Source organism: Clarias gariepinus, chromosome 13 (assembly GCF_024256425.1).
Source record: "Clarias gariepinus isolate MV-2021 ecotype Netherlands chromosome 13, CGAR_prim_01v2, whole genome shotgun sequence".
Lineage (NCBI taxonomy): Eukaryota > Metazoa > Chordata > Actinopteri > Siluriformes > Clariidae > Clarias > Clarias gariepinus.
The window spans coordinates 15,365,001-15,390,067 of NC_071112.1; the positions used below are offsets into that span (position 1 = coordinate 15,365,001).

General features: G+C 37.5%; 3 protein-coding genes across 6 annotated transcripts in view; all 3 read left to right on the top strand.

Annotated features, from left to right (window-relative positions):
- The window catches only part of snx6 (sorting nexin 6), a 26,238-nt gene extending 16,783 nt beyond the window's left edge, over positions 1–9,455 (top strand). For both annotated transcript variants that reach the window (XM_053510341.1, XM_053510342.1), the window contains exons 4-14: positions 355–465; positions 2,068–2,189; positions 2,289–2,412; positions 2,669–2,764; positions 3,001–3,106; positions 5,643–5,718; positions 6,033–6,072; positions 6,371–6,457; positions 7,984–8,143; positions 8,304–8,389; positions 8,495–9,455. In XM_053510341.1, coding sequence (XP_053366316.1) covers positions 355–465; positions 2,068–2,189; positions 2,289–2,412; positions 2,669–2,764; positions 3,001–3,106; positions 5,643–5,718; positions 6,033–6,072; positions 6,371–6,457; positions 7,984–8,143; positions 8,304–8,389; positions 8,495–8,548 — 1,062 coding nt within the window. In that variant the 3' untranslated portion in view covers positions 8,549–9,455. The remainder of the gene's footprint in view (positions 1–354; positions 466–2,067; positions 2,190–2,288; positions 2,413–2,668; positions 2,765–3,000; positions 3,107–5,642; positions 5,719–6,032; positions 6,073–6,370; positions 6,458–7,983; positions 8,144–8,303; positions 8,390–8,494) is intronic.
- A 1,121-nt stretch (positions 9,456–10,576) lies between these two features.
- Positions 10,577–17,734, top strand: eapp (e2f-associated phosphoprotein). 3 transcript variants are annotated; one of them, XM_053509325.1, is made up of 6 exons: positions 10,577–10,757; positions 13,424–13,608; positions 13,694–13,804; positions 13,906–14,020; positions 16,840–16,971; positions 17,106–17,734. In XM_053509325.1, the coding sequence occupies exons 1-6, from the start codon at positions 10,687–10,689 to the stop codon at positions 17,416–17,418; spliced, it is 927 nt and encodes a 308-aa protein (XP_053365300.1). In that variant the 5' UTR covers positions 10,577–10,686; the 3' UTR covers positions 17,419–17,734. The 3 variants fall into 3 exon arrangements, with proteins under 3 accessions (XP_053365300.1, XP_053365302.1, XP_053365301.1); XM_053509327.1 differs by having other exon boundaries at positions 16,846–16,971; XM_053509326.1 differs by having other exon boundaries at positions 13,697–13,804.
- Positions 17,735–22,110: 4,376 nt separating this feature from the next.
- Positions 22,111–24,830, top strand: sptssa (serine palmitoyltransferase, small subunit A). The gene is made up of 2 exons (XM_053509311.1): positions 22,111–22,262; positions 24,098–24,830. The coding sequence occupies exons 1-2, from the start codon at positions 22,160–22,162 to the stop codon at positions 24,199–24,201; spliced, it is 207 nt and encodes a 68-aa protein (XP_053365286.1). The 5' UTR covers positions 22,111–22,159; the 3' UTR covers positions 24,202–24,830.
- The last annotated feature ends 237 nt before the right edge of the window (positions 24,831–25,067 follow it).

Consider the following 25,067-nt stretch of genomic DNA (forward strand, 5'->3'; position numbering starts at 1 on the left):
GCAGCATAAAGATCTTGCATTGCAATTTTTTTATGAACAGATTTTGATTTGATTTTTATCTCACATCTGCAAACAATTAAATAAAAGGAGATGGAAAATGGAAGAATGAGTAACAAAACAGAATAAATATATTTTATATATAAATAAAGTTTTAAGAAATGTGTATTATGACATACGGTTTACTGTAATATTGACATATTCTCACATAGCTCAACCTTATGCAAAATGCACATTACATTTAATTCAAGCAGTACTTGTAGCTCTGGATATTATGCAGCTTATCTTTTCCAATGACAAACGTCCTTTTAGAATTGGATGTCTAACTGATCATAATGTTTTGGCATGATTTTTTAGAGCACCCTTCCCAACTTCAAGCAGAATGAGTTCTCTGTGGTGAGACAACATGAAGAGTTCATCTGGTTGCATGACTCCTTTGTGGAGAATGAGGAATATGCTGGCTTTATTGTAAGTATGGCATAAATGTAGAAAAGACATTTTCAACTTGCATCTAGAAGTTCATAATAACATGCAGGGTTTCAAAATATACTGATCTGATTTCTAAGATTAAGTGCAGGCATGTTGGGATTAGGGAAAGCATAAAACTGCAGGGCAGTAAGGGGGGCAGTTTTTCATGTGATAATGTAGACCATCTCATGTCTGTAAATGTACTTTTCAGAGAATGGGATCAAGTGTGCATTTGGTTCTAACTGCTGGTCTGAACATGTTGGGATTATTATTATAATACAGTTTAGTGATTTCAAGCTTTTTACATTATCATGTGGGGTGAATCACAAAGCTTGATTAGGCACTGCTGTAGGGATGAATTTCTATAAAGTATGGTGCATCACAGGAAATGACAATGACATTGTCCCAGTTTTCCAAAGCCGTAACGGCCGAGTGGCCACTATAACGTGGCACAAGAAAAACTTTTCCAACAGATCCGTTATCTGCTTGTAAACTTAGTATTTTCGATACATTTTTTCTGTATACAGTACACTCGCGCGCACACACAAAAACGCGTTTGTGTGTGTCTATTTATATGTATGTGTATATATATTTTCTACAGACTAGAACAATACTGAATATTTCTAAATTTAAAAAATAAAACACTTTTGGAATTAAGTAACAACGGTCAGTTGTTATTTTAAGACACATTATTTTAAGGTCAGCAGGAACAGTTCTTACAAGAACAGTATTGTCAGGTGCAGTTACAAAATCCATCAATCACCATATTGAAACTGGCTTGCATAAAGCCCTTCTTAGGAAAGCAAGACTAAGACTTATCTCTACTGTATTGGAGAAGTTCATTTAGGGTTACCTGCCTCAGACATCACCAATTAACAGCACTTCAGATTTGGAGCCATTATAAAGGCTTTACAGAGCATAATTAGCAGACACATCTCAATATCAACTGTTTGAAGGGAGATTACTGCGTATTACAATATGGATGCCTTCAGCATTGTTTTACAATGTAAAAATTAAAATCAGAAAAGACCATGGAGTTAGAAGGTGTGTTTGAATTTTGACTGGTAGCGTTTATAGAATCAGAATATTTATGAAGTTGTGGTAATTAGAGAATGAACAGAAAAGCACCTGGGTATCATGATGATATCGTATCGGGTGGTCACTGATGATTCCTATCCTTAGTTCACACATTTTGTATTGTAGTTAAGCTGTTAATTATACTGTGATTTGATCACCTTAACTATACCAGTGCATCCAGTTTGCTTCTGAAGAAGAATATTTTGTGTGACAAATGGAAGTAGCTGCTCAGTTGTCTGTCTCTGCACTGGTTAATATTCTGGCTTGCTCTGTTGCTGATTTATTTTATTTTGAAATTTGCTTTGGACCCAGGCTCTCTGCAGAGAACGCTATATAATACCTCTCAAGCAAATTATTCATAGCACTTAACATTAGATGCAGTGTTTGCTTTGTGCATTTTTAGATTGACACAGTGACCACTGATATCATTAACGTGAGTGCTCCATTAGCATCACTCTTTCGCAGTCAAAAGGCAGAACAATATTGAAAGCAAGGAGGATTATAACGGTCATGATATGTTGCCAGATCCCACCTGCTCCTCCAAGACCAGACTTCGATGCCTCACGAGAGAAGCTACAGAAGCTGGGTGAGGGAGAAGGCTCCATGACCAAGGAGGAATTTACTAAAATGAAACAGGAACTTGAGGCGTGAGTCACTTTCACTTGCACACCTGGCAAAATGCTTCACTTAGTTTTGCATTATTGTAAGTGTCAGTATCAGTGATGCTTATGCATATTGTGTTTCAGAGAATACTTGGCCATCTTTAAGAAGACTGTGGCAATGCACGAGGTTTTCCTCTGTCGTGTTGCTGCGCATCCTGTCTTGCGGAAAGACCTAAACTTTCATGTTTTCTTAGAGTACAACCAAGATGTAAGTGTGTGCGTTTCTGAAGTGTGCATCATATTTCCTGGCCTGTTATAACCAGGAATGCATGAATCATCTGTTCAGTTGATTGTCAACTATTCTAAACAGATATCCTTATTCTTTGATTAAGAGCAACTTCATAACATACCTCTACCTTTTATGGAAATAATCAGCTTGGTAAAATGTTTAATTAGTGTGATGGTGGGGTTTTTTTGTTGTTGTTTTTCACTTCCACCTTTTTGCTCATTTCTGCTAATGGCAGCTAAGTGTACGAGGCAAAAACAAGAAGGAGAAACTGGAGGACTTTTTCAAGAATGTGGTGAAGTCTGCAGATGGAGTACTAGTGGCAGGTGTGAAGGTGAGGCATGTGACTATCATGTGACAGTCATCTGATTGTGTGGTGATGTAAGAAATTATTTACCACTGGCTGCTGGGAATGCATATATTGTTCTTCATATAAGTATGTATGAATAACTTTTTTATGCACAAATAGACCAGGCCTACAATTCTTCCATGATTAGCTTTTGACTTTTTGTCAGATTGAGTTAAATTATCACTGATGTCTCTCTATCTCTTGTCTTTGTCTGAATACAGGATGTTGATGACTTTTTTGAACATGAGAAGACATTCCTCCTAGAGTACCATAACCGTGTCAAGGATGCCTCCATGAAGTCTGATAGGATGATCAGGTCCCACAAAAGTATGTTTATTTTTTTTTCTTATATAAGCATTTTCATTTACAGTACACAGAAATTATAATTTAAGCACAGCATTTACAGTTTGAGGGGGAATAGGCAAAGACGACTAGACAAAAAAACTTTACCATGAATAGATCTTGTTTGATGTATGTAAGCATTCTTTAACATTACTTAACAATCGTGGGACACATTTTTTTGTTATTGGGTAGTCAGGACAATTAAAAACTGCGAGGGGTGTTAAAATTGTGGGACAGGTCAGTGTTTAAGGCATTGGACTAGAGTTCGGACGGTCCCAGGTTCAATCCCCACCACCACTAATTTGTCATTGTTTGAGCCCTTGAGCCAGGCCCTTAACTGTCAACTGCTCACATGTATAATGCAATAAAAATCTAAGTCGCTCTGGATAAGGGTGTTCGCCGAATGCTAAAATATATACTCAGCAAAAAAAGAAACGTCCCTTTTTCAGGACTTTGTATTTCAACAATAATGTAAAAATCCAAATACAGATCTTTACAGATCTTCATGTAAAGGGTTTAAACAATGTTTTCCATGCATGTTCAATTAACCTTAATCAATTAACTAACATGCACTTGTGGAATGGTCGTTAAGACCTTAACAGCTTACAGAAAGTAGGCATTTAAGGTCACAGTTCTAAACACTAAAGAGACTTGTCTACCAACTGTGAAAAACACCCAAAGAAAGATGGCCAGGGTTCCTCCTCAGCTGCAGGGAGGCATAAGGACTGCAATAGATTGCCATGTCCGCACTGTGAGACGCCTAAGACGGCGCTACAGGGTGACAGGAAGGACAGCTGATCATCCTCGCAGTGGAAGACCACGTGTAACAACACCTGCACAGGATCGGTACATCCGAATATCACACCTGCGTGACAGGTACAGGATGGCCACAACAACTGCCCGAGTCACACCAGAAACACACAATCCCTCCATCAGTGCTCAGACTGTCCGCAATAGGCAGTCCATGAGGAGGAGATGCACTGCAGTACTTCAAGCAGCTGGTGGCCACACCAGATACTGACTGGTACTTTTGATTTTAAGCCTCCCTTCATTCAGGGACACATTGTGAAACATTTTTAGTTTTATGTCTTATGGTGTTAACTCTTTTAGTGTTCATACAAATATTTACATATTAAGTTTACTAAAGTAAAAACAGTTGAGTGTCAAAGGACATTCCTTTTTTTGCCGAGTGATGTGTGTATATATATATATATATATATATATATATATATATATATAGTGAAACCTCGGATTGCGGGTAACACATTGTTTCCGTTGTATGCACACGTGTGTATGTAAAAAGAGTGAAGGAAGGGTAACTGTGTAAGATTACACACACACACACACACACACACACACCGAGCGCCTGTGCGCACAAACGGAAACACTTACCTGTCGGGATTTATTTTTACTTTATTTTTTTTTTTTTTTAAGGTAAAGTGCAGGTTAATTTGTTTTATTTTTACTATATATTATGGTGTTGATTATTTTTATTGATTTATTTTTTGGGGCTGTGGAACGAATAATTTGAGTTTCCATTATTCTTATAGGAAAATTAAATTTGGTTTACAAGTGTTTTGGAATATGAGCCTGCATCCAGAACAAATTATGCTTGTAATCCAAGGTTCCACTGTATATGTATACGTGTGTGTGTGTGTGTGTGTGTTAAAGCGGTATATTTCTCATAAATGAAAGCATAAAACCGATTGACATTTATAAAAGACAAAAAAAAGGATGCAAGGAAACAGATAACTCAAAGTTATCTTAGAGTTCACATAGGACAGTAATTTGAAACATGCTAAGGACGTGGAGAACTTTTGGCACATCTTGCATGCATTTACTTCTTGAATAAATTAATACTTCTGGTATTGTGCAAATTCTTCAAGTCAAGCACGTTAGAACATAACTTTTACTTTTATATGTATTGTACTTTTATACATATTTTGTGCATTATATTTATTTTGTACCTTTAAAGCCCCAAAGAGCATGAATTTGTTTTATTTTATGTAACAAATGTGTTAAAAAAAGCCCTGACATTTCATGGTGCCACCCTGATGTCAATTCTACACAGAGTGTGTGGGAGAGTAAAGAGAGAAATAGTTCACTGTGCATTATTTGATGTACAGTGATGTACACACACACACATTGTGTAGAACTTATTTCTGCTCTTTATTAATGTATTCATTTCTGAGAATTTGGGTTTTCCCTAAAAGAAAGCACTTGAAGTTTTAGGTGACGTCACTGACTAAATATTGCTCATGGCTGAGTCATCTCTCTGTTGGCATGCGTCATTATGTGAGCTAAATCTGAGTGAGTTGAGTATTCTTTTCCATGCTAGCTTAACAGGACCTGCAGATGTGCAGAATAACCAGGTTGAGTTTGTGTTTTTAGCGGAGTGAAAAGTAGACTGAATCAGTTCATGTCTGTGCACTGGCATCAGATTTTCAGAGCAAAGTCTGGTGCAGGAATAGCTGTGTATTGTGTTTGAGCAGTAAAACAGAAGCATTTCTTTTTCACCCAGGTGCTGCAGAAGACATCAACAGAATTGCCTCCACGCTGTACACTTTAGGGACCCAGGACTCAACGGATATGTGCAAGTACGTGACTGGAACAGATTTTGTATCCAAAATCCAGGACATTAGCAGAATATTTTTCCAATAGTGTTCAGTGTTTGTTTGATTTAAATGTAGTGTGATTTTAATTGTAAAAAATCTTCATTGCAAATGGCTAAAGCTTTAATTTATAAACATTATCTTTTCTGAAGTCACTGTGTTAATTTTGGTCAATGTGTCAGTATTCTTAGGCATCCCAACTATTAAATGAAGTACTTCCTGTTTAGAAGTGTACTTTAATGTTGGTGACCTTTTTGTAATGGCTAATTTTATTAATCCCTTATTTTGTTCCTTTGTAGATTTTTCTTGAAAGTGTCTGAGCTTTTTGAGAAAACACGGGTATGTCTATTTGTAGATTTATTTATTTATTTTTCTGATGTTCTGGTTTAGAATAACATTTAGTCAGAACAGCAACGTTCCAAGCCTTGTAATATGATATAAGTTCATCTTAACTGGCTTAACTCCTCGAAATGTTTTCCTCGAACTGACAGGAAATACTGTACAATGCTCAGTCAACCTCAGCACTTTTACACCAACACAAGACTGTAGTAATGAAACACAAAGTGTCAGAAGTCATAAGGTCATCTGCTTGTTTCCTGGTAGTCCTTTTTAAACCATATGTCTGTTTCCTGTGTAGAAAATTGAAGCACGAGTTGCTGCTGATGAGGACCTAAAACTCGCTGACTTGTTGAAGTATTACCTTCGGGAGTCACAAGCTGCCAAGGTACACTGCATGATTAAAATGTCATACCCAAACATGGTCAGATGTAGGATTATTGGTGAAGATAGGGGAAAATATTTAACAAAAAATTATTAATTAACTAAATATCCCCTAAAATATGAGGGAAATTTAACATTTAATCGATTCAAGGCTCATCTTTGCCTGTGAGGAGCAAAGGCTAGCCCATCTGGTCTGATCCCACAGAAAAGCCAGTGCAGCAGTAGTTGCTGAATAAGCAAACTGGGTATGATTAAAAGATATCAGAACACCCAATGCATAACAGCCTGCTGCATATGGGGAGAGATCAAAGTTGTTGCTCTGGCCTCCAAATTTCCCAGATCCCAATCTGAGTGAGCATTTATGGCATGTGTTGTACAAACACCACCACAGCATACCTCTATGGGTCCAGTGGAGCCATACCCCAGGGGGCCATAGTTGTTCCGGCAACATGGGTGGAAACTATACAAGTTTCCTGAATACTCCTTTCTCCAATTTATCCAGGGTTCTTTTCAGAATTTTGGTCAGGATACTGGTATTACCATATCAAAAACTTTGTTCTGTGATCATTAAACCATTTTTCTGTATATTTTGGTCTTTGTCATTAACATCCAACCCTGACCCAGTTGTATGTTCTCTGAGTTTTATTTAAAAGCCCTTGGATTTTCATAAAGTCTGGATACCATGTGTTCTAGCAAGTTTCCTATTGCCTTTGGAGGAAAAACAGGCCACGTCACTGCAGATCACATCAACTCCATCTTAGATTATTTTCTGTTTTCGCAAAGCTTTCACCAAAAACATGTTAATTATCGTATTTTACCACATAACTCAGTTCAAGTGAGCTTCAGACACTGACATTTGTGGTTTCATGAAAGAAAAGGCACCACTTTTTTATCAAATAGTTTCTAGTTTGTTTTTCCAGCTAACCTTACTGTGTATAGGTAGAGCATATACTTTACATTCTGTTAAAGGCAGATTCATTACAGCTCTGTTTTAATGTTTTTAATTATGGCCGTAACAATATATCTGGACATTTTTATGTGTAGTGCTATTTAAAAGTCAGTGCCTAATGCTTTTGTTTCATTTTGCATGCACTAATTATCCCCATGTTGATAAGGAAATGTCACCTCAGACATGAAACTGGAGCTTACAAATATCTGCCTAAGAGCTCTAAACACACACACATGAGTGAACATGACAGACGAAAAAAGGAAAAATATCTATAATTGTGCCTTTTGTAATGTAAAGTTTTTTGTAAGAGTTTTTTATTTACCTAAATGTACCTTGTATATTCGTAGTGTAAGTTTAAAGTATTAAACCATAAAGAGATTCCCCTCCGCCCCCATGACATTTCTTTACACATTTTTACCAAGCGTGCCAATAACCCTGGAGCTGACCATTAAAGTGGTATTTGCATTTTTTAATTAATTTTTTTACAGTAATACTATTCCTGTGTTGAAGCGTATAAATTCTGAGGTTTCGCATTTGGCTTTGTTTGTGCTGACTTCTGAAATGCAATCTCTGCCCTTCAGGACCTGCTGTACAGACGAGGAAGGGCATTAGTTGATTATGAGAACGCAAACAAAGCTCTAGACAAAGCCAGGGCTAAAAACAAAGATGTCCTTCAGGCAGAAACCACCCAGCAGGTTTGCTGTCAGAAGTTTGAGAAAATCTCAGAATCGGCTAAACAAGGTATCTGTTGTTTTCTATCCTTTTCTTTCTCTCCAAATAGTGTCTGGTTGTGATTAATGTGTTTACGTATAAATGGCATTCATGTTATTCTGAGATTATACTGCTATAGAGAAAAATGTTTGTGTTAAGTTAACTTACTTCCTGTTTAATTCCCCCACAGAATTGGTAGATTTCAAAACAAGAAGAGTAGCAGCATTTAGAAAGAACTTGGTGGAACTCGCTGAGCTTGAACTCAAGCATGCGAAGGTAACGTTTATAAAATGTTTACATATATATTAAAGAAAAAAGTGAAAAACAAAAGAATGAAACTCTGTTGCCATGGTATTGATTGTTCACTCTCCTCTGTTTAAGGGTAATCTCCAGTTGTTGCAGAGCTGCCTGGCTGTTCTTAAAGGGGACACTTAAGACCCTAAAATGAGGTCCACTAGGGCGTTCCCTGCTTGGTCCCGTCTAATTGGGAAGATGGAGGTGTGAGAGAGAGTGCGCATACCTGGGGTCTGTTAGTCAAGAAACAGTATGTATCACTGTTTGTATCACTACCTGAGACATCATACTCCCTCCACTACCCCCTTAAATTTACGTGGCCCACTGTGGAAGATTTCCCAAGTCCACACAGCACAAGAATCTACTTGTCAACAATCATAATCATGTCTTGTAACTTCTAATTGTTAATTGCCTTTTTTTTTTATGAGAATCTCTACATCAACATATATACATGGATGTCTAACTGTTTTTCTATCTCTTTTTTTTTTTTTTTTTTTTGCTTATTGTAATCTTTAGTTTTGTTAATATTTTGTATGGATGATGCTCAGTTGACTTGTTCATTTCGAGCTAATCGTGTGATTAAACTGTATGCTTACTTCAAAGCCTTGTACATGTTGTATTAGTTTCCATTGTACTGCTATTGATCAGCTTATTTGACTAGTAGTATTTTTTATTTCCCTATAGCAAATTGAGATCATTTATTCATTTTCATTCCTGATCATTGTTTGCCTTAATATATACACTAATTTCATATTGTAAAAATCATTCAAAGTGAAAACATTTTCCCCAGGTTTTTTAAGTGCACTGTATATGAATGTTTATTTTTCACAGTATGTGACCAAAGCTTCCATTTATTCAGATGGAGGAACGCTGACAAACAGTAACACCGATGCTACAGTGATGACGGACTTGACATAGAAAAGATTATTAATACTGTTTACCTTATGCGATAAACTTGATTTCATGTGAATGAAAGCAGAAAAATTCCCTTGAATTTCTAAAATGTACTCTCACCACTTACAATAAAAATATCTGATACAAGAAAGAAGCTTGAAACGCTGATGCTGTTTATTTTCATTGTGGGAATTTAAGGTGTGCAACAGAACTGGAAACCCATATGAAGGGAGATGGTGTTTTTTTCATGATGGTAAGCGTGTGTGGTCAGATAAGGAGAATACATGATGAACACAGGCCATGTATAGTAATATAGGAGTGTACTGGGTTAAACCAATGTGTTAAACACTGCACAATGCTGCATATTTTTAGAGTAATTTATTTTCAGGAGAATCCTTTATCTGGGTCAGGGTCACAGGAGGTTAAAGTATTAAGTTTTGGTATTAAGTATTCATGTTTTGGCACATAGAACTAGCTAGACTTGTTTGAAAAGTTTGATTACAAACAAACTTGCTTGGTCAAAGCTTTTGTAAAAATTTAATGGATTTAGGCAGAAATCCTTTAAGCACCTCCAGGGTTAAGGGTTCCTGCCTCTGTACTGTGTGTATGGAGTTTGCATGTTCTGTGGGTTTTCTCCGGGTACTCTGGTTTTCTCCCAAAGTCCAGAGACATGCAGATTAGGCTACTTTGTGTTCCCAAACTGCCTGTAGTGTGTGTGTACAGAATTCATAGGGGAATAGTGGAATTAATCTGAATTCCTTTCAGGATTGAATAGAATATTTCAGTGTTGGTTATGGAATGAGGTATTGGTCTGAATTCTTTTGAGTGCAGGAGGTATTGGTCAGAAGTCTTTTGGGGTGAGTTTGGACAAATGTCAATAACTTCTTTGGTAGCCCGCAGGATTGACAGACTTCCTTCGTGCCACCGTTTCTGAGCCCTGGCCTGAATAGTAGTGTTTTCTCATCACATCTAATTAAACTAATCAGTTAATTAACAGCTTTTGTTGAACTAAATTGTCTGCAATCACAGGGAAAGCACAAAAATACAATGTACATGTATATGGGCCTTGGGAACATGACCCCACACTCATTTTAACTGCCATATTGTAAGGTTACTTTGCCACCAGACTGTTTGTGGTGTACAAAACCAAGAAGTAAATATTCAGACGAATAAAGCAGTTTATCATTTGAATAATTGATCAACCTTTATTTTGACGCATCACGTGCCAGGGAGGAGTTTTGTGCGTGCGCGTGCGAACCTGAACCGGAAACAGTTAGTTGTCCATTCACGACATCCTGCGTGCTTCCTGGGTTTACAACACAGCAGAACTTATATTCTTTATTTTATTTACCCCTGGATTAAAGTAAAAAAAAATAAAAAAAAAAATGAGCCGAAAGGAGGAGTATGACTCATACGAGATTGAGGAACCAAGTGATGAAGAGAGAGCGTGTAGCAGGTAACTGCGTCTGGAAAACGTGAAAGGTTTATTCCCCTCCTCTCCCTAATGTTTACGGATGGCGTGGAGAACAGACAGGATTATGTCGTATATCTGTCGTCAAATTGTGTTTTATTATAAACGAATAACTGTCTAAAATTCTATTTGCGCTGCTGAAGCCTATCTCTGCTACCTTTAAAAGACTGGAATATAGTACAATTGGGTTTACATGTATAACCCCTCATAAAAAGCTAGTGAAGTTTAATTATATGTAATTTTAATAGAATTAAATAAAAAAAAAACAACAACTGAGTTTTAAAGTATATAATGGTTGTAGTTAGTAGAATAAAGGACTATTATAGTACAATTACTTTCACATGTATCACTCACTTAAGCTCTTAAGACCCGAGCTTTAATTTTTCATGCATTTTAATTTTTTTCCCCTAGCTATTTGAGATTAGTAGAACCCCATAAGTATAAATTCTAAAAATTAATTTTGAACAGGAAATAATTTTCAAATGATGTTCTCATATGGGAACATTGGGTTTATTTTACTGCATAACACAAAGTTACCAGTGTGTTACAAAGTAGGTAACTGTTTATTCCGTAGCCTATACATGTGTGTGCAAAAACAATGCAACACCACCAAGAACCCTGTGATTACTTGCTACTCTAAATGCTCCTTTCGTCTGTAAGAACATCTGTAAGAACTGTCTGTCAGTTCTTTGTTTCCCAATTAATCTCCAGGGTGAAACACTGCAAACTGTTGCATCCAGTATGCAAACATAGGAACACATTACACGTCGCACACCGCATTTGAATTGTCTATTTCTTGGTTTACCAAGTCAACCCTACCCATCTTGGAATTGATTTGTACTGGTCATTTGACAGTCATATATTGGACCATTGTCCAGTGGCTACCAACTATGTGGGACATGCAGTCTTTCATCTCCACCCTCAAAATGTCTAAACTAAGTCTGGAGACTTTCAACGCTTGCCATATGCATCTATGCTAGGTTCTGGCTCGTTATCAATATCAACACATTTACCATGCTGATGTTTATGCACAGCTCCTCCGAATGTCTGCACGCTGTACCCCTGGCTCATCAATGCCATCGGCACAAGTACTTTGGATGTCTGCTGTGATTTCAATTTTTACATGCCCCTAAATGAAGTTGTAGCTTACTTCACTTTCAATACTGCTTTTCTGAGTCAATTCTGTTGAATTAGAAGTAGTATGATCAGCATGCAGATGGTTCACACCAGCATCAAAATCAGAAAGGCAGCACAGAAAAAATATATAAAAAAAAGACTAAAAAACCATAAGCAAGAACTTGATTTAAACTGTGGGTTTCAAATCTTTCCAAGTTGTGTGCCCTTACATTTATATGTTCACTTTGCAATTTTTCGAACCCATGCCCCAGTGTCCTTAAACGAGTACTTCATATTTAGCAGCCTCCAAATTTGTTACTATTGATAAATGTTGAACATAAATTCTGATGAGGTTTCGTACATGCTCTATTTTTATGTCAGACTTCACTGTATAGCATGCTCCCTGAAATTGACGTCATCTTCTGTTTCCACCAATCAGCATATTGCACTTTTTCTACCACTAGGTGGTGCTATGAAGTATCTACTAATAAGGACAACAGATCAAATTTATGCAGAATGAAATATTAGGTGCAGGGAACCCAAAATGTAATGGCTCCATATGAGGACTCAGGGTCTCAGGAGGATAAACATGAGAAATTTAATAATACCCCCTTCCCTCCACCCCAAAAAAATGTAACAAAGAAAATTTTCAGAATCTAATGGTTGTATTTAGTAGCCAGGAATTCACTAGATCACAGTGCAATTATGTTTACATGTGTAACTTCTATAGCAAAAATTTTATTGATTTTCAATTATTAAATTATGCCATACTTGGAAGTGCATAATAGACTGTATCAAAGTGCATATGTCTTGAGACCTAAGCAGCTGTGTCTGGTTAATCACTCATTTAAAAATGTATATTAAAATAATCATGAATCAAACAACCAAATAATCCATACCGTAGGCCATCACTGCAATATGTTTGCTGCGTCACGAGGTATTCTTCTCTTAGTAGTATAAAAAATGGTTGTCTAGGTTATGTTTTTTTTTTTTAGACAGTCCCTGAGTGACTCCATTACTATAAATGCTGGTAACCAGAGTTTATGAAAGATTTAGCTCTAGCAGGCATTACAGGAGATGATATTAAAATATTTTAATTGTACTTAGTGTTCTATCCACTCCAAAGTTCGAAAATGTGTGTTGTCAATTTTCTTTTTCTTGAGAAGCAGAAGAGGGAATCTTGAACGTGTAGTGAATATTCAATATAAAACCAACTTTACCGCGGTTATAGTTAACCAGTCTAACTTTGCTAATTTTAAAAGTGTACTCTTTATCAGGATTTAAGCATTTTATTCACTTATCTTACGTTTTATTATGGCTTATGATTTGTATTTTATCTGCCTGCAACATTCTTAAAATCAGTTGTATAATAAAAATACTAAGATACTAAGATTTCTAAATGTTATCCACAATTCACGATAATGGTTTTGTACGAGACAAATTGCCTGTAAGTCTTGCTTATCTCCACTTCTTTTTCCCCTCTTATCTTATGTTAAAGAACGTTCTTTTTTCTTTGCCTGTTTTCTCACGTTTAGTTCTGAAGATGAGCTTGACATTCTTCTTAATGGAACCCCAGATCAGAAGAAGAAGCTCATCCGTGAGTACCTGACCGGGGAAAGCGAATCGTCCAGCGGGGATGAGTTCGAAAAAGAGATGGAAGCAGAACTGAGCAGCACCATTAAATCTATGGAGTGCAACTGGATGACTCCATCCACTCAAGGTTACCATTTTAACGAGTGTAATATGTTTGCAGTGTTGATCTAGGTGTATTTGTAGTTTAACATCAGTGTTATTTTTAATCATAGTAGAGACCTCTCGGATTAGTGGCAATACGGAAAGCGCAGAAAGGACGCAGCAATCTCAACAATATGACGACATTTACTTTGACACAGATTCTGATGAAGACAGCCAAGCTGGTAAGATAACCAAAAGAGCATGTAGCAGAGTTAAGTGTAAGTGCTTTATATACATGCATTCATGCTGATACATAGTTTGCATTAATTCTGTTGTCGTTCAGGGATATCTCAAATCCAGCAAAAAAAGCAGCGGCAAGTACGTACAAATGACGAGTTGTTATATGACCCAGACGAAGATGATCGTGATCAGGCCTGGGTAGACGCTAAGAGAAAAGAGTGAGTACTCTGTGCACCATTCATCCTCAGTAGCTCATCCAAAATGCGGCTGCACGACTTTTCAAACTTCCTCCCCATCGCTACACTTCTCAGCTCGCTCCACTGGCTTCCTGGAGCTGCCCGCATTAAATTCAAAATATTTACGCTTGCTTACAGATAATTAAAACGGGCCAGCGCCCACTTACCAACAATTTTCTTCCCACACCCTTCACTGTACAACATTTCCTCCGATCCTTCGGCACAGCTCGATTTATCCCAATATTTCTCGAAACGAGTAAGACATGTCTTACTGTTTTCTGTTCTGGCTCCTAAATCGCAAAATTAACTTCCTGTAGAATTCTGTACAGCCGAGCCACTGGCATTTTTTTTTTTTTTTTTGACAACTTGAGAAAGACAACTAAAGACCTATCTGTTTTGTAGGTTTAAAAGATTAACAAAAAAAAAACTATAAAAATAAAAAAAAAATTCTCAACTGTGTTTGACTGATTGCAGTTCTAATCAGTGACAGTGCATGGATATACAGTGCATCCAGAAAGTTTCAAGTTTTTTCAACATTTTATGTCACAGCCTTATTTTAAAATGGATTAAATTCATTAAAAAAACGTTTACTTGAGATTTTTGCAAATGTATTAAAAATAAAAAATTTTTAGAAAGAACATGTACATAAGTTTTTACAGCCTTTGCCATGAAGCGTAAAAAATTGAGCTCAGGCGCATTCTGTTTCCTATAATCATCCTTGAGATGTTTCTGCAGCTTAAATGGAGTCCACCTGCGGTAAATTCAGTTGCTTGGACATGATTTGGAAAGGCACACACCTGTCTATATAAGGTCCCATAGTTGACAGTTCATGTCAGAGCACAAACCAAGCATAAAGTCAAAGGTATTGTCTGTAGACCTTCGAGACAGGATTGTCTCGAAACACAAATCTGGAGAAGGTTACAGACAAATTTTTGCTGCTTTGAAGGTCCCAATGAGCATAGTGGCCTCCATCATTCGTAAGTGGAAGAAGTTCAAAACCACCAGGACTCTTCCTAGAGCTGACCGGCCATCTTAACTAAGCGATCAGGGGAGAAGGGCCTTAGTCAGGGAGGTGACCAAGAACCCGATGGTCACTGACTATCGGGGGAGGCAGAGCTGGAAGGGAGTTGAGCTTCCTCATTGCCTGATGGATTAAGCTGTCCTTCAGTCTGTTTGTCCTGGCTTGGAGACTCCTTAGTCTCCTCCCTGATGGTAGCAGACTAAAGAAGCTCGGAGTTCAGGTGGGTAGGGTCACGGGCGATGTTGAGAGCTTTGCGTGTGAGGCGGGTGTAGTAAATGTCCAGGAGGGAGGGGAGAGAGACACCAACGATCTTCTCAGCTGCTCTCACTATGCGCTGGAGTGTTTTCCGGCAGAACCACACAGTGATGCAGCTGGTCAGGATGCTCTCAATGGTGCCTCTGTAGAAGGTGTGCATGATGGGTGTTGGGGCTTCGGTTCTTCTTAGTTTTCGGAGAAAGTAGAGACGGTAGAGACTTGGCTAGTGCTGCAGTGTTGGTGGACCAGGAGAGATCTTCCGTAATGTGCACACCCAGGAACTTGGTGCTTCTTACCCTCTCCGCGATCGCACCATTAATGGACAGCGGAGAGTGTTGGGTGTATGTTCTCCTGTAATTAACCACAATCTCCTCTGTCTTTTCCACGTTCAGGGAGAGATTGTTGTCTGTGCACCACCTAGCCAGGCGGCTCACCTCATTCCTGAAGTTAGTCTCATCATTGTTGCTAGTGGGACCCACCACAGTCGTGTCGTCCGCAAACTTGATAAAGAGGTTGGAGTTGCGTGATGGTATGCAATACCACCTTCATAATGATGGGAGTAAGTGCAACTACTTGGACTACGGTTCGGAAGATCCCAGGTTCAAACCCCACAACCACCAAGTTGCCACTGTTGGGGACTGGAGCAAGGCACTTAACCCTCAACTGCTCAAATGTATAACGAGATAAAAATGTCATTCGCTCTGGATAAGAGGCACTGCCAAATGCCTAAATGTAAATGTAGTAAAAGGCAAATGGAAGCCCGTCTGGAGTTTGCCAAAAGGCACCTGAAGGACTCTCAGACCATGAGAAACAAGGCAGGGGTAGCTCAGTGGTTAAGGCATTGGACTATGGTTCGGAAGATCCCAGGTTCAAACCCCACAACCACCAAGTTGCCACTGTTGGGCCCTTGAGCAAGGCCCTTAACCCTCAACTGCTCAGATGTGTAATGAGATAAAAAAAATAATGTAAGTCGCTCTGGATAAGAGCGTCTCCCAAATGCCTAAATGTAAATGTAAATGTAAACAAAACTCTCTAGTCTGATGAGACTCTCTGGCCAATGTGGAAAAAGTGATGCGCTGTGAATACTTTACGGATGCACTGTATCTAATGATGGAAACTTTAAAGCGCTGATGTTAGTTGCTCTGGATAAAAGCATTTACCAAATGGCTAAATGTACATGTACTGAAGGTCAGCTCTGCTTTAATCAAGCATGATATTTAAAGTAAAACAGTTGTCTTATGAATTACATATTACATACACACCACAGTAATGTTGAATTCTTAAATCTAATTGGTGAAAAGATGTTGATTAATATTCTATAACCGTATGGCTATGTGCATTGTAATACATATTATAATTGCTGATGCAATTAGCCTTTATTTGAGGAGATACAGTAGGTACAGTATGTAACATTGTACAAACATAATTAACTTTACATCAATGTGTTATGGACTATTTTATTATTGTAGCACAGCTTTTTATGTTTTCTTTTTTCTTTTATTTTTGTATGTATATATTTGGTTAGATACAGGTACAGAAGCCGTAAACGCCCAGCGTCATCTGGACAGAAAACAAACCAGTCTCAGCCTCTTCCAAGCAGTGACGCCATCCTCAACTGTCCTGCGTGTATGACCACATTATGTCTGGATTGTCAGAGGTAAGGTTGCAGCCTCTCTCACTGTGGTTTGCCACAGCCTCTGTCATACTCTTAATGTACTGTCATACTCTTAACTGTAATATAGCCATTGTATATTTGTAATATTGATTAAGTTCTTCTTTTGCCACACACAGACACGAGAAATATAGGACGCAGTACAGAGCCATGTTTGTGATGAACTGTTCAGTGAATAAGGATGAAGTATTGAGGTATAAAGCAGCAAAACAGAAGAAACAGCGCAGAAAGAAGAGTCGTCAGGACCACATGGTCACATCAGCAGAGGCTAAACCTGAGGCAGAAGCAGGTCTTACTGACTCCAGATTGGGTGGGATGGATGAAGAAGAGGTCTATCACCCAGTCAAGTGTACAGAGTGTTCAACTGAAGTGGCTGTATATGATAAGGATGAGGTCTACCACTTCTTCAACATTCTTGCAAGCCACTGCTGATGAGAAAGCGAGAACTATGACTTCAAGTGAAAAATCTAAGCCGCTGTTGATTGGTAATGAAACACAGTTCAGAAAAAGTGTGTTATAAGGAAAATATTTCATGTGTTCAGAATTTGTACTCTTGCACAATTATGTAAAATATCTGTAAAAAAGAATTTCATTTTGTCATGTTTTAAAAAATTTTCTTTTTTTTTAACAGAAGTGATGCAGGACAGATATTTCATATTTGCTAAAAGTAAATTGGAATTGTTAGATTACAGGTGTTTCAGGCATGTTTATTTCTTGCATTATTGGAATAAATTCTTTTTTTTTGCCAGTCTGTTTTAAATGCACTGTTTTACAGTTGTCTAATTCCAATAGGAAAAAAAATTATAAGCTTCTGTTGGCCACATTGTCTTATCAGCACTTTCCGTTCAAGTCTACTGTCTCCCCAGTCACTGCTGTGCAGGTGTGAACGTGTTACGTCAGTTCATCTGAATTGTGGTGTGAGCAAAAATGGATGCACCACGTATGATTTGCATGACATCGCAACCTGGTCTGAGGTTGTACCTGGTGACATTATTTCTCAAAGATTTTGCACAGTATGGAAAAAGTGTATAGATATTTGCAAACTAAATTTGAACCAATACCAAAAAAAATTTTAGTTTCTTAAAAAGAATCATTACAGGTGAAGAGGCATGGATTGATCACTTGGATTTATTCAGCCAACCAAGATTAATTAAAAAGTCAGCAATTGATTGGAAAATGCATGCTTATAGTTTTCTGGGATTCTCAAGGGCCAGTATTGGAACATGTTTATTGAAGAGCTGAAGTCTAAACTTCGGATTAAATGCTGAGGACTGCTAGCTGAGGGCGTTTTGATCTGGCATGGCAATGCACATCTACTTACCTCAGCCCACACTGTTGACACTGCCAAAACCTTACAAGGATAAAAGTTTAGTTCGAATAAAGAAGTGATGACAGCAATGCACTAGTGGCTTGCAGTTCAGTTTTAAACATTTTTAATGAGGGAATGCAAAAGTATTGGTTGACAGATAGACAAAGTGTATTGAAAACCAAGATTGTCAAAAGATTATGTATTTGTCTTTTTAAGTTAAGTTTTGACTCATTTTGCTCTCATATACATGCTTTGTAAGAGTATAGTGAATTCATATATACTGGTGTTAATTCTCTTCCTAGTAACAAACACTTGACAATTTAGAGAAAAATCGTAACCTCACAAAATGCCTACCATTTGTATTATATCATGGTTTTCAAAATTAATTAATTATTATATGTAATCTGTCTTTTTAACCTTTATAATTATAAAATGAGTAAAACCAATAATGGACTTAAAAGCTTTGCATTGCTAAATAAAGTATGATATTTCTAAATAAATAAAGAGAGATCTGACAAATAAAACTTTGTGCAATAGTAACACCAATAAAATACTGTAGTTTGGGGTGACTTTTTTAAAAATATATATTTTTACTTACTTATTGTCTATACCGCTTTATCCTGTATACAGGATCACGGGGGCCTAACCCAGGAGACTTAGGGCACACGGCAGGGTACACCCTGGAAGGGTACACACAGGGAATTTGAGAATGCCAATTAGCCTAATCCGCATGTTTTTAAACTGTGGGAGGAAACCCATCAAGCACAGGGAGAACATAAAAATTTCATGCGCACAGAGGTAGGAATCGAACCTGGCTGGGAATCAAACCCTGACCCTGGACAGTGGTGACAGTGCTAACCACTAAGGCTGCCATTAATATTATTTATTATATAGTGTTTCGCTAATTTTATAAGACATTGATGTTATTGTAAATCAAATTTATTTCATGAAAAATATCTTTAGATGAAAAGTATATGATCCCACTTCCATGTATGACCATAGTGACAAGACATTTTCTTGAACACTTTAGCATTTTTAAAGAAATGCTACAATTAAGTAGTGAACATTAACCCATTTAATCCCAAATTTTTCCTAGAGATGACACATATCAATTCGTGTAGCATTTGTAAGGATATTAAACAATCAGTGTAAATTTTTTATAAAAATAATTGAAAAGTCCATGAAAAAATGGGTTTCATCTCTGGTCACAATTGTGACCGGTAGTAGAACACAGGGAGTCTATGTCTATCTTGTAAATGCTTTTACAAAATTAAAAATCTCCAGCAAGCAATTAGTTTAAAGACTGGTTTAACTTGTTGAAATTTGTTTTATTCCATTAACAAGAAGTAAACATTGTCTGGCTCAGTTTCAAAAATAACAAAATAGCAATCTTATGCAGCAGTTTAACACAAATATTCAAATGAAATGATGACAAAATGACAAATTATAGGAACATAGAGGAAATTATTATAAACTTCATTATAAAGGGAAATAAAATAGCATAGTAATGAAAATAAATATATAAAAATTAAGGAATAAATATTGAAAAAATAATAAATAAACAAATTATGAAATATGAGCCTACGGTAGGAAACATTTAATAATGTCTAGAAACACGTAACAATACATTAAATACAAATCAATTCACAAAGTCACTGTGTTGGAACTGTGTTCCAAGTCACCAAATGTGCGCTGGTGTGGAACTCGTTAATTAGATGACATCCCCTCCTCCCATGACCTTTTGGTGCAGTACCAAATTTTTTCAGGAGACTTTGGGCAACTACTCGCTGAAATCCAAGAAGGTCGTAGTCACCATTCATGACATCTCTGTGTAAAAGCCAACTGTTAACCACATCACTGTGAAGAGTCCATGCATAAATTGGCCACCACTACTTTTTTGATCTTATTGTGCTGTGGTAACGGGACACCTGAAGATCATGTAGATCTACTCCTCCCATTTGCTGGTTGTAGGAGTGGATTATTTGAGGTTGCTGGAGGTAGATATAGGCCTTTCTTTCCTTGTTCCATCTCTTAACTGGTACCTCAGAGTAGACATCTTCCACATTCCTTGCAACAGTGACCACACTGTTGTCTCTCCACCTCACCAGAAGCTTTTCTTCTTCAGACAGAACTTCGGTGGAGCCCCTCTGTAACTTCTGGAATTCAGCCATTGGTTTGAATGGCACAGCAAACAACCTGTTTTGCCGCAGGGTCCCAGTGCACCCATATCCTCGCTTTGTCATTTCATCAATCAGGGATAATGTGGTAAAGAGGTTGTCATGTGTGAAGCTGCATCCTCCTGGAACACCAGCTTGTTCAGCCAAACCCAGGACTATGCTGGGCCCTTGACCTAGCCCGGTCTCTGGAAGAAGGGTATGCACTCCAGCATAAGGCTCCATGTGGTAAAGGTAACCCCCTGAGGATGCCAGGCTCCAAACCTTATAGCCATAGCAGATTGGTTTTTCCCTTTATAAACTGTTTGTACCCTTGGCGCCCATAGTAGGGAATCATGCTCTCATCAACTGACAGCCACTTACTGAATGGCAGAATTTTGTATGAGCTATTAAGCTCCTGAAAGATTGGCCTCACTTTAAAGAAGGGGTCATTATTGCACTTTGTGGAAGTATTGTGGAAGTATTGTGGTATAGTGGAAGTAGTAGCATCTGAAGATGACAATAAAGAGGTTGAAGCAGCTTCAAGCTTTTTTGTGAGACTTCTTGTTTGGACTGTGAAGCTTGGTTGGTCCTCGCAGGCAGATTCATCCTCCTCCTCAAAATGATCAGATCCAAACAATTCTGCAGTAGAATTCAAGATTCTTGATGGTAGGTGAGCTGAGTCACCAGTAAAATCCATGTCAGATGCATCACTATCACAGTCACTTTCTATTGCATCCTTCTCTGTCTTTGGGACAACTGCTATATTGCAAATTGCAAGCTCTGGATCATCAGCATCAAGTAAATCCAAAACTTGACTTAAGGTCAGTCTGAAAGAGAGTTCATGAGAATAACACAGAATGATATATGGGGGACATAGACTCCCTGTGTTATACCACCGGTCACAATTGTGACCGTCTTCAATTATCAGCAGTTTGACAACAGAAAAAAACAATGTATTATTATAATTTTAATATGTATGTATAGATAACCCTTTCATGATGATGCAGGCAAAAGATGTATTGGCTATTTAAAAATGAACTTAGAAAACATACCTGTCATTTCTGAGCTTTGACATTATCCTTCCATCCAGATGGCAGTACTAGGAAATGAATGTTTATGGTCACATGGCCAAACTACCCAATCATGTTAGACCTGCCCTGAACTCATTTAGACATCTTAAATTTTCATTATATATGAACATGTGCTTTATAATAAGAGTTGCTTTTTAATACTACAGAGAAAAATGCAAGCAAAAATTGTGGTCACAATTGTGACCGGTGGGATTAAATGGGTGCTGAACTTCAGGTAGGAAAATGTACTTCATGATTGAAAGTACATATTATATTTTCTGAGCATACGCAAGTAGTGTATGTTATGTAAATTTAAATGATTTTGGCATCAGCAAAACAAAGTAGCAGCAGTTTTTACCACTTTTGTGGAAGCAACAAGACTTGAAAAGGTTTGCTAAATTATTATCAATTCTAAAAACTTTTACAGGGTAATGTTTGATATTTATATAAGTTTAAGCAAAGTGGCACACTATTTACAGTTTTCTGCACAAATCCCCCAGCTCTGCTTCCTCTTGCCAGTAACGCCTGACAGCGGCTCGGCCCATCGCTACGTCACTAAAGCTTTCAGCCAATCAGCTGCCTGTACAGAAACCGGAAAGGGAGCGGAGGAATTACGGCGACCAAGACAAGCTGAGAAGATGGCGTTGGGAGATGCGTGGAAACAAATATCTTGGTTTTATTACCAGTATCTTCTTGTCACTGCACTTTATATGTTGGAGCCCTGGGAGCGAACTGTCTTCAGTATCCTTTTAAGATAAAATTGTTTGTTATTTTTCTATTTTGGGACAAAACTGTGCCGCTAAACTTACCGGCTTTAGCCTAATTAGCAAGAAGCCTAGTTAGCTTCCTGTGCAACAGGTTAGCTAAATCATAAACGTTTACTTCGTAGATAGCAAATGTATTGGTTGTATATTTGCTTGACTCTGTCATATGTTTTTCTAAGATGTATACAGAATTACAACTAAACAATCCATAATTACCTTTCAGCTGGCAGCCTTTATAAACTGCGTGTCGGATTTCCTACAATAACAGAGTCTGGTAACAGATTCTCGCAATATGGAATAGAATAATATTACAACCTCGTTGATTCAATGTTTGAATGATCTTTTGTACGTTTGTATCTTGCATGTTAACTACAGATTACAAAACTGCGTTTTACTGACACTCGCGTCATGACGTCATTGCGTCACGCGACGTAGTAGCGCCTCTTACAGTCTCAAATACACCTTGTTTGCACAGTTGATCAACTTGTGGTCCTGTTAGTCCGGAAATTGGTCCATACTATCCCAGTGTTTTACTAAAAGTCCTCGAATACTTTGATACGCTGAAAATGAGGCTTTTTGAAGCAACGAAGCTTCTGAAATGGATATCGTTACTCAATGCCTTTCAATACACTGACATCTGGTGGTCAAACCATGAACTTCAGGTAGCACATCAGCTCTAGAGATCAAATGTATGAAATCCCATTTTTTAAATTTTGACATTTTTCCATAAATGACCCTACTGACTAATGCAACCTTATTGACTTACATTTAACTCATCATGTTGGCTTAGTAGTTAGCACAGTGTCTTCCAAGAAAGAAACATACCACATTTGCATGGCCTGGCTTAAGGGTTTGCTTTCTGCCTCTGGTCTGTGTGTGGAGTTTGTGTGTTCTTCCTGTGCTTGGTGAAAGGGTTTTTATTCCACAGTCCAAAGATATGCAGGTTAGGTTAATTGGCGTTTCTTAATTGTCTGTAGTGTGTGTGCCTTGCAATGGATTGACAACCCGTCTTGCTGTTCCCGGCCTCATGCCTGAAGTCTTATGGAATAGGCTCTAGTCCTCCCTAGAGCCTGTTTAAGAGGTATGAAATACTTGCCTGAGCTGCAACACATGAAGACTTGTTTGTTGATACAGGTTTCCTTCCAAATGATTCTCTTGTTTCTTGGCTGGTTCCATAACAAAAATATCTATATGTTGATTTACTCTTTTTAGCTATTTTTTCTAAAGACCTTCGAAACACAAGTTTATTTTATACCTGTATAGAAATAAAGCACTAATAAAGTTTATTTAAAGCAAAATATTGTTTTCCATGTCAGCTGTAACACTATGCTGCAGTTGCTTTTTGGATTAAGCAGCTGTAAAATGTGTATGTGTTTGTTTGCCTGTAAGCTGCTTAAAAAGTAACCTTACATCTGGTTCATGAGCTAAGAATTTTCTAGCAACAGTGTGTAGATTACTATGGTAGCGTCAGGACAATTTCCGTCTGCATGTCAGCCCAAGGAAGAAACGTACTACATTCTCGTCTTCTATACGTTGTCATTTAATGTTGTTTTTTGTTTTAAATCGGGGTTCTTAGAGTCTTTACTTGATTTATCTTTAAAAGTCACGTTTTTCTTATTCACTCTAATGAATAGAAGATTTGTTTCAATAATAATAAGCATTATCATTATTGTTGTTTATCTTTTATTCATTGAAGATGTGGCCTTTAAGAATGGAGAGTAAAACAAGACTTCTTTTTGACTTTGATTCGCTTGTTTTAATCATGTGTGTCCTTTTTTCTGAAATGCTGAATTCTTTAACCCCACATGTCAGATTCTCTCCTGATATCTGTAGCAGCCATGGCTGTATACACTGGCTTTGTGTTTATGCCACAGCACATCATGGCCATTTTACACTACTTTGAAGTGATCCAGTGACCAGCGCTCTAACTCTCCAGACTATCCCATGGTGGTTTGAAACAGGAGTTCTCCTTAAAGGCCTTTTCACTTTGCCATTGACTACTGGAATCATAAAGCATTTGGTGAACTGAAACTGGGGGAATCTAATGACAAGCGGGGAGAGGAATCGTATGAACCACACCATTGTTGTCAGTGGCTGTGGGCCCTGTATAAGTGCACAGGCTCTAAGACTCTAAGCACATACTGCCCTGTTAGTAAATGGTGCCCTCATAGTCCACTTTTCATTGTATATATAATGCTGTAGATTTTATAACTTTATTTGCTTTGAGGGCGGTTATTTATTAAGACTGCTTAATAATTTGTCTTCATAAATGTGTATATTTTAGTGTATACATATTTGTAACTGTTTTATACAGAGTTCTTTTTTTGAATGTTAATTAAAAATGGTTTTGTTTGCTGAAGAGTGGACCATTGCATATCTTGTACAAAGCTTTTTTTCTTTTCTTTTTTTTCTTTCTTTGATTACTTGTTGTGTGATTTAATGCAGAGTTCTTCCTGTACAGTAAATTAATTCAGGCTGCCTTTTTAAAACTAAACTGGTTGTTAAATCTGTTAAACTTATTTAGTAAAATATTCTTTATTCTGAACCCCCCTTTTTTTTTTGGGTATGTATAAAGAAGCTTTGAAACTTTCTTTTAAACTTATCTTGGTGGAGAGTTTTTTATATATATATAAATGTGAGACGTTTTTTTCCTTTTTTTATGATGTCTGAAAAGCAAATAGACTCTCTTTGGAAATGTTAAACCTCCCAAATTTCAAGGTCAATGATCTGACACACTAAAAGAGGAATTTGTTTTTGATGTGGTTATCAGTCAGGAAACTAT

What these genes read in the sequence shown, in the direction of transcription:
- eapp (XM_053509325.1), top strand. Translation starts at nt 10,687, where the DNA reads ATGAGCCGAAAGGAGGAGTATGACTCATACGAGATTGAGGAACCAAGT. An exon ending in GATGACTCCATCCACTCAAG is followed by an intron (nt 13,609 to 13,693) that starts GTTACCATTTTA and finishes TTTTAATCATAG; the next exon opens with TAGAGACCTCTCGGATTAGT. An exon ending in TTATGTCTGGATTGTCAGAG is followed by an intron (nt 16,972 to 17,105) that starts GTAAGGTTGCAG and finishes TGCCACACACAG; the next exon opens with ACACGAGAAATATAGGACGC.
- sptssa (XM_053509311.1), top strand. Translation starts at nt 22,160, where the DNA reads ATGGCGTTGGGAGATGCGTGGAAACAAATATCTTGGTTTTATTACCAG. An exon ending in CTGGGAGCGAACTGTCTTCA is followed by an intron (nt 22,263 to 24,097) that starts GTATCCTTTTAA and finishes CCCACATGTCAG; the next exon opens with ATTCTCTCCTGATATCTGTA.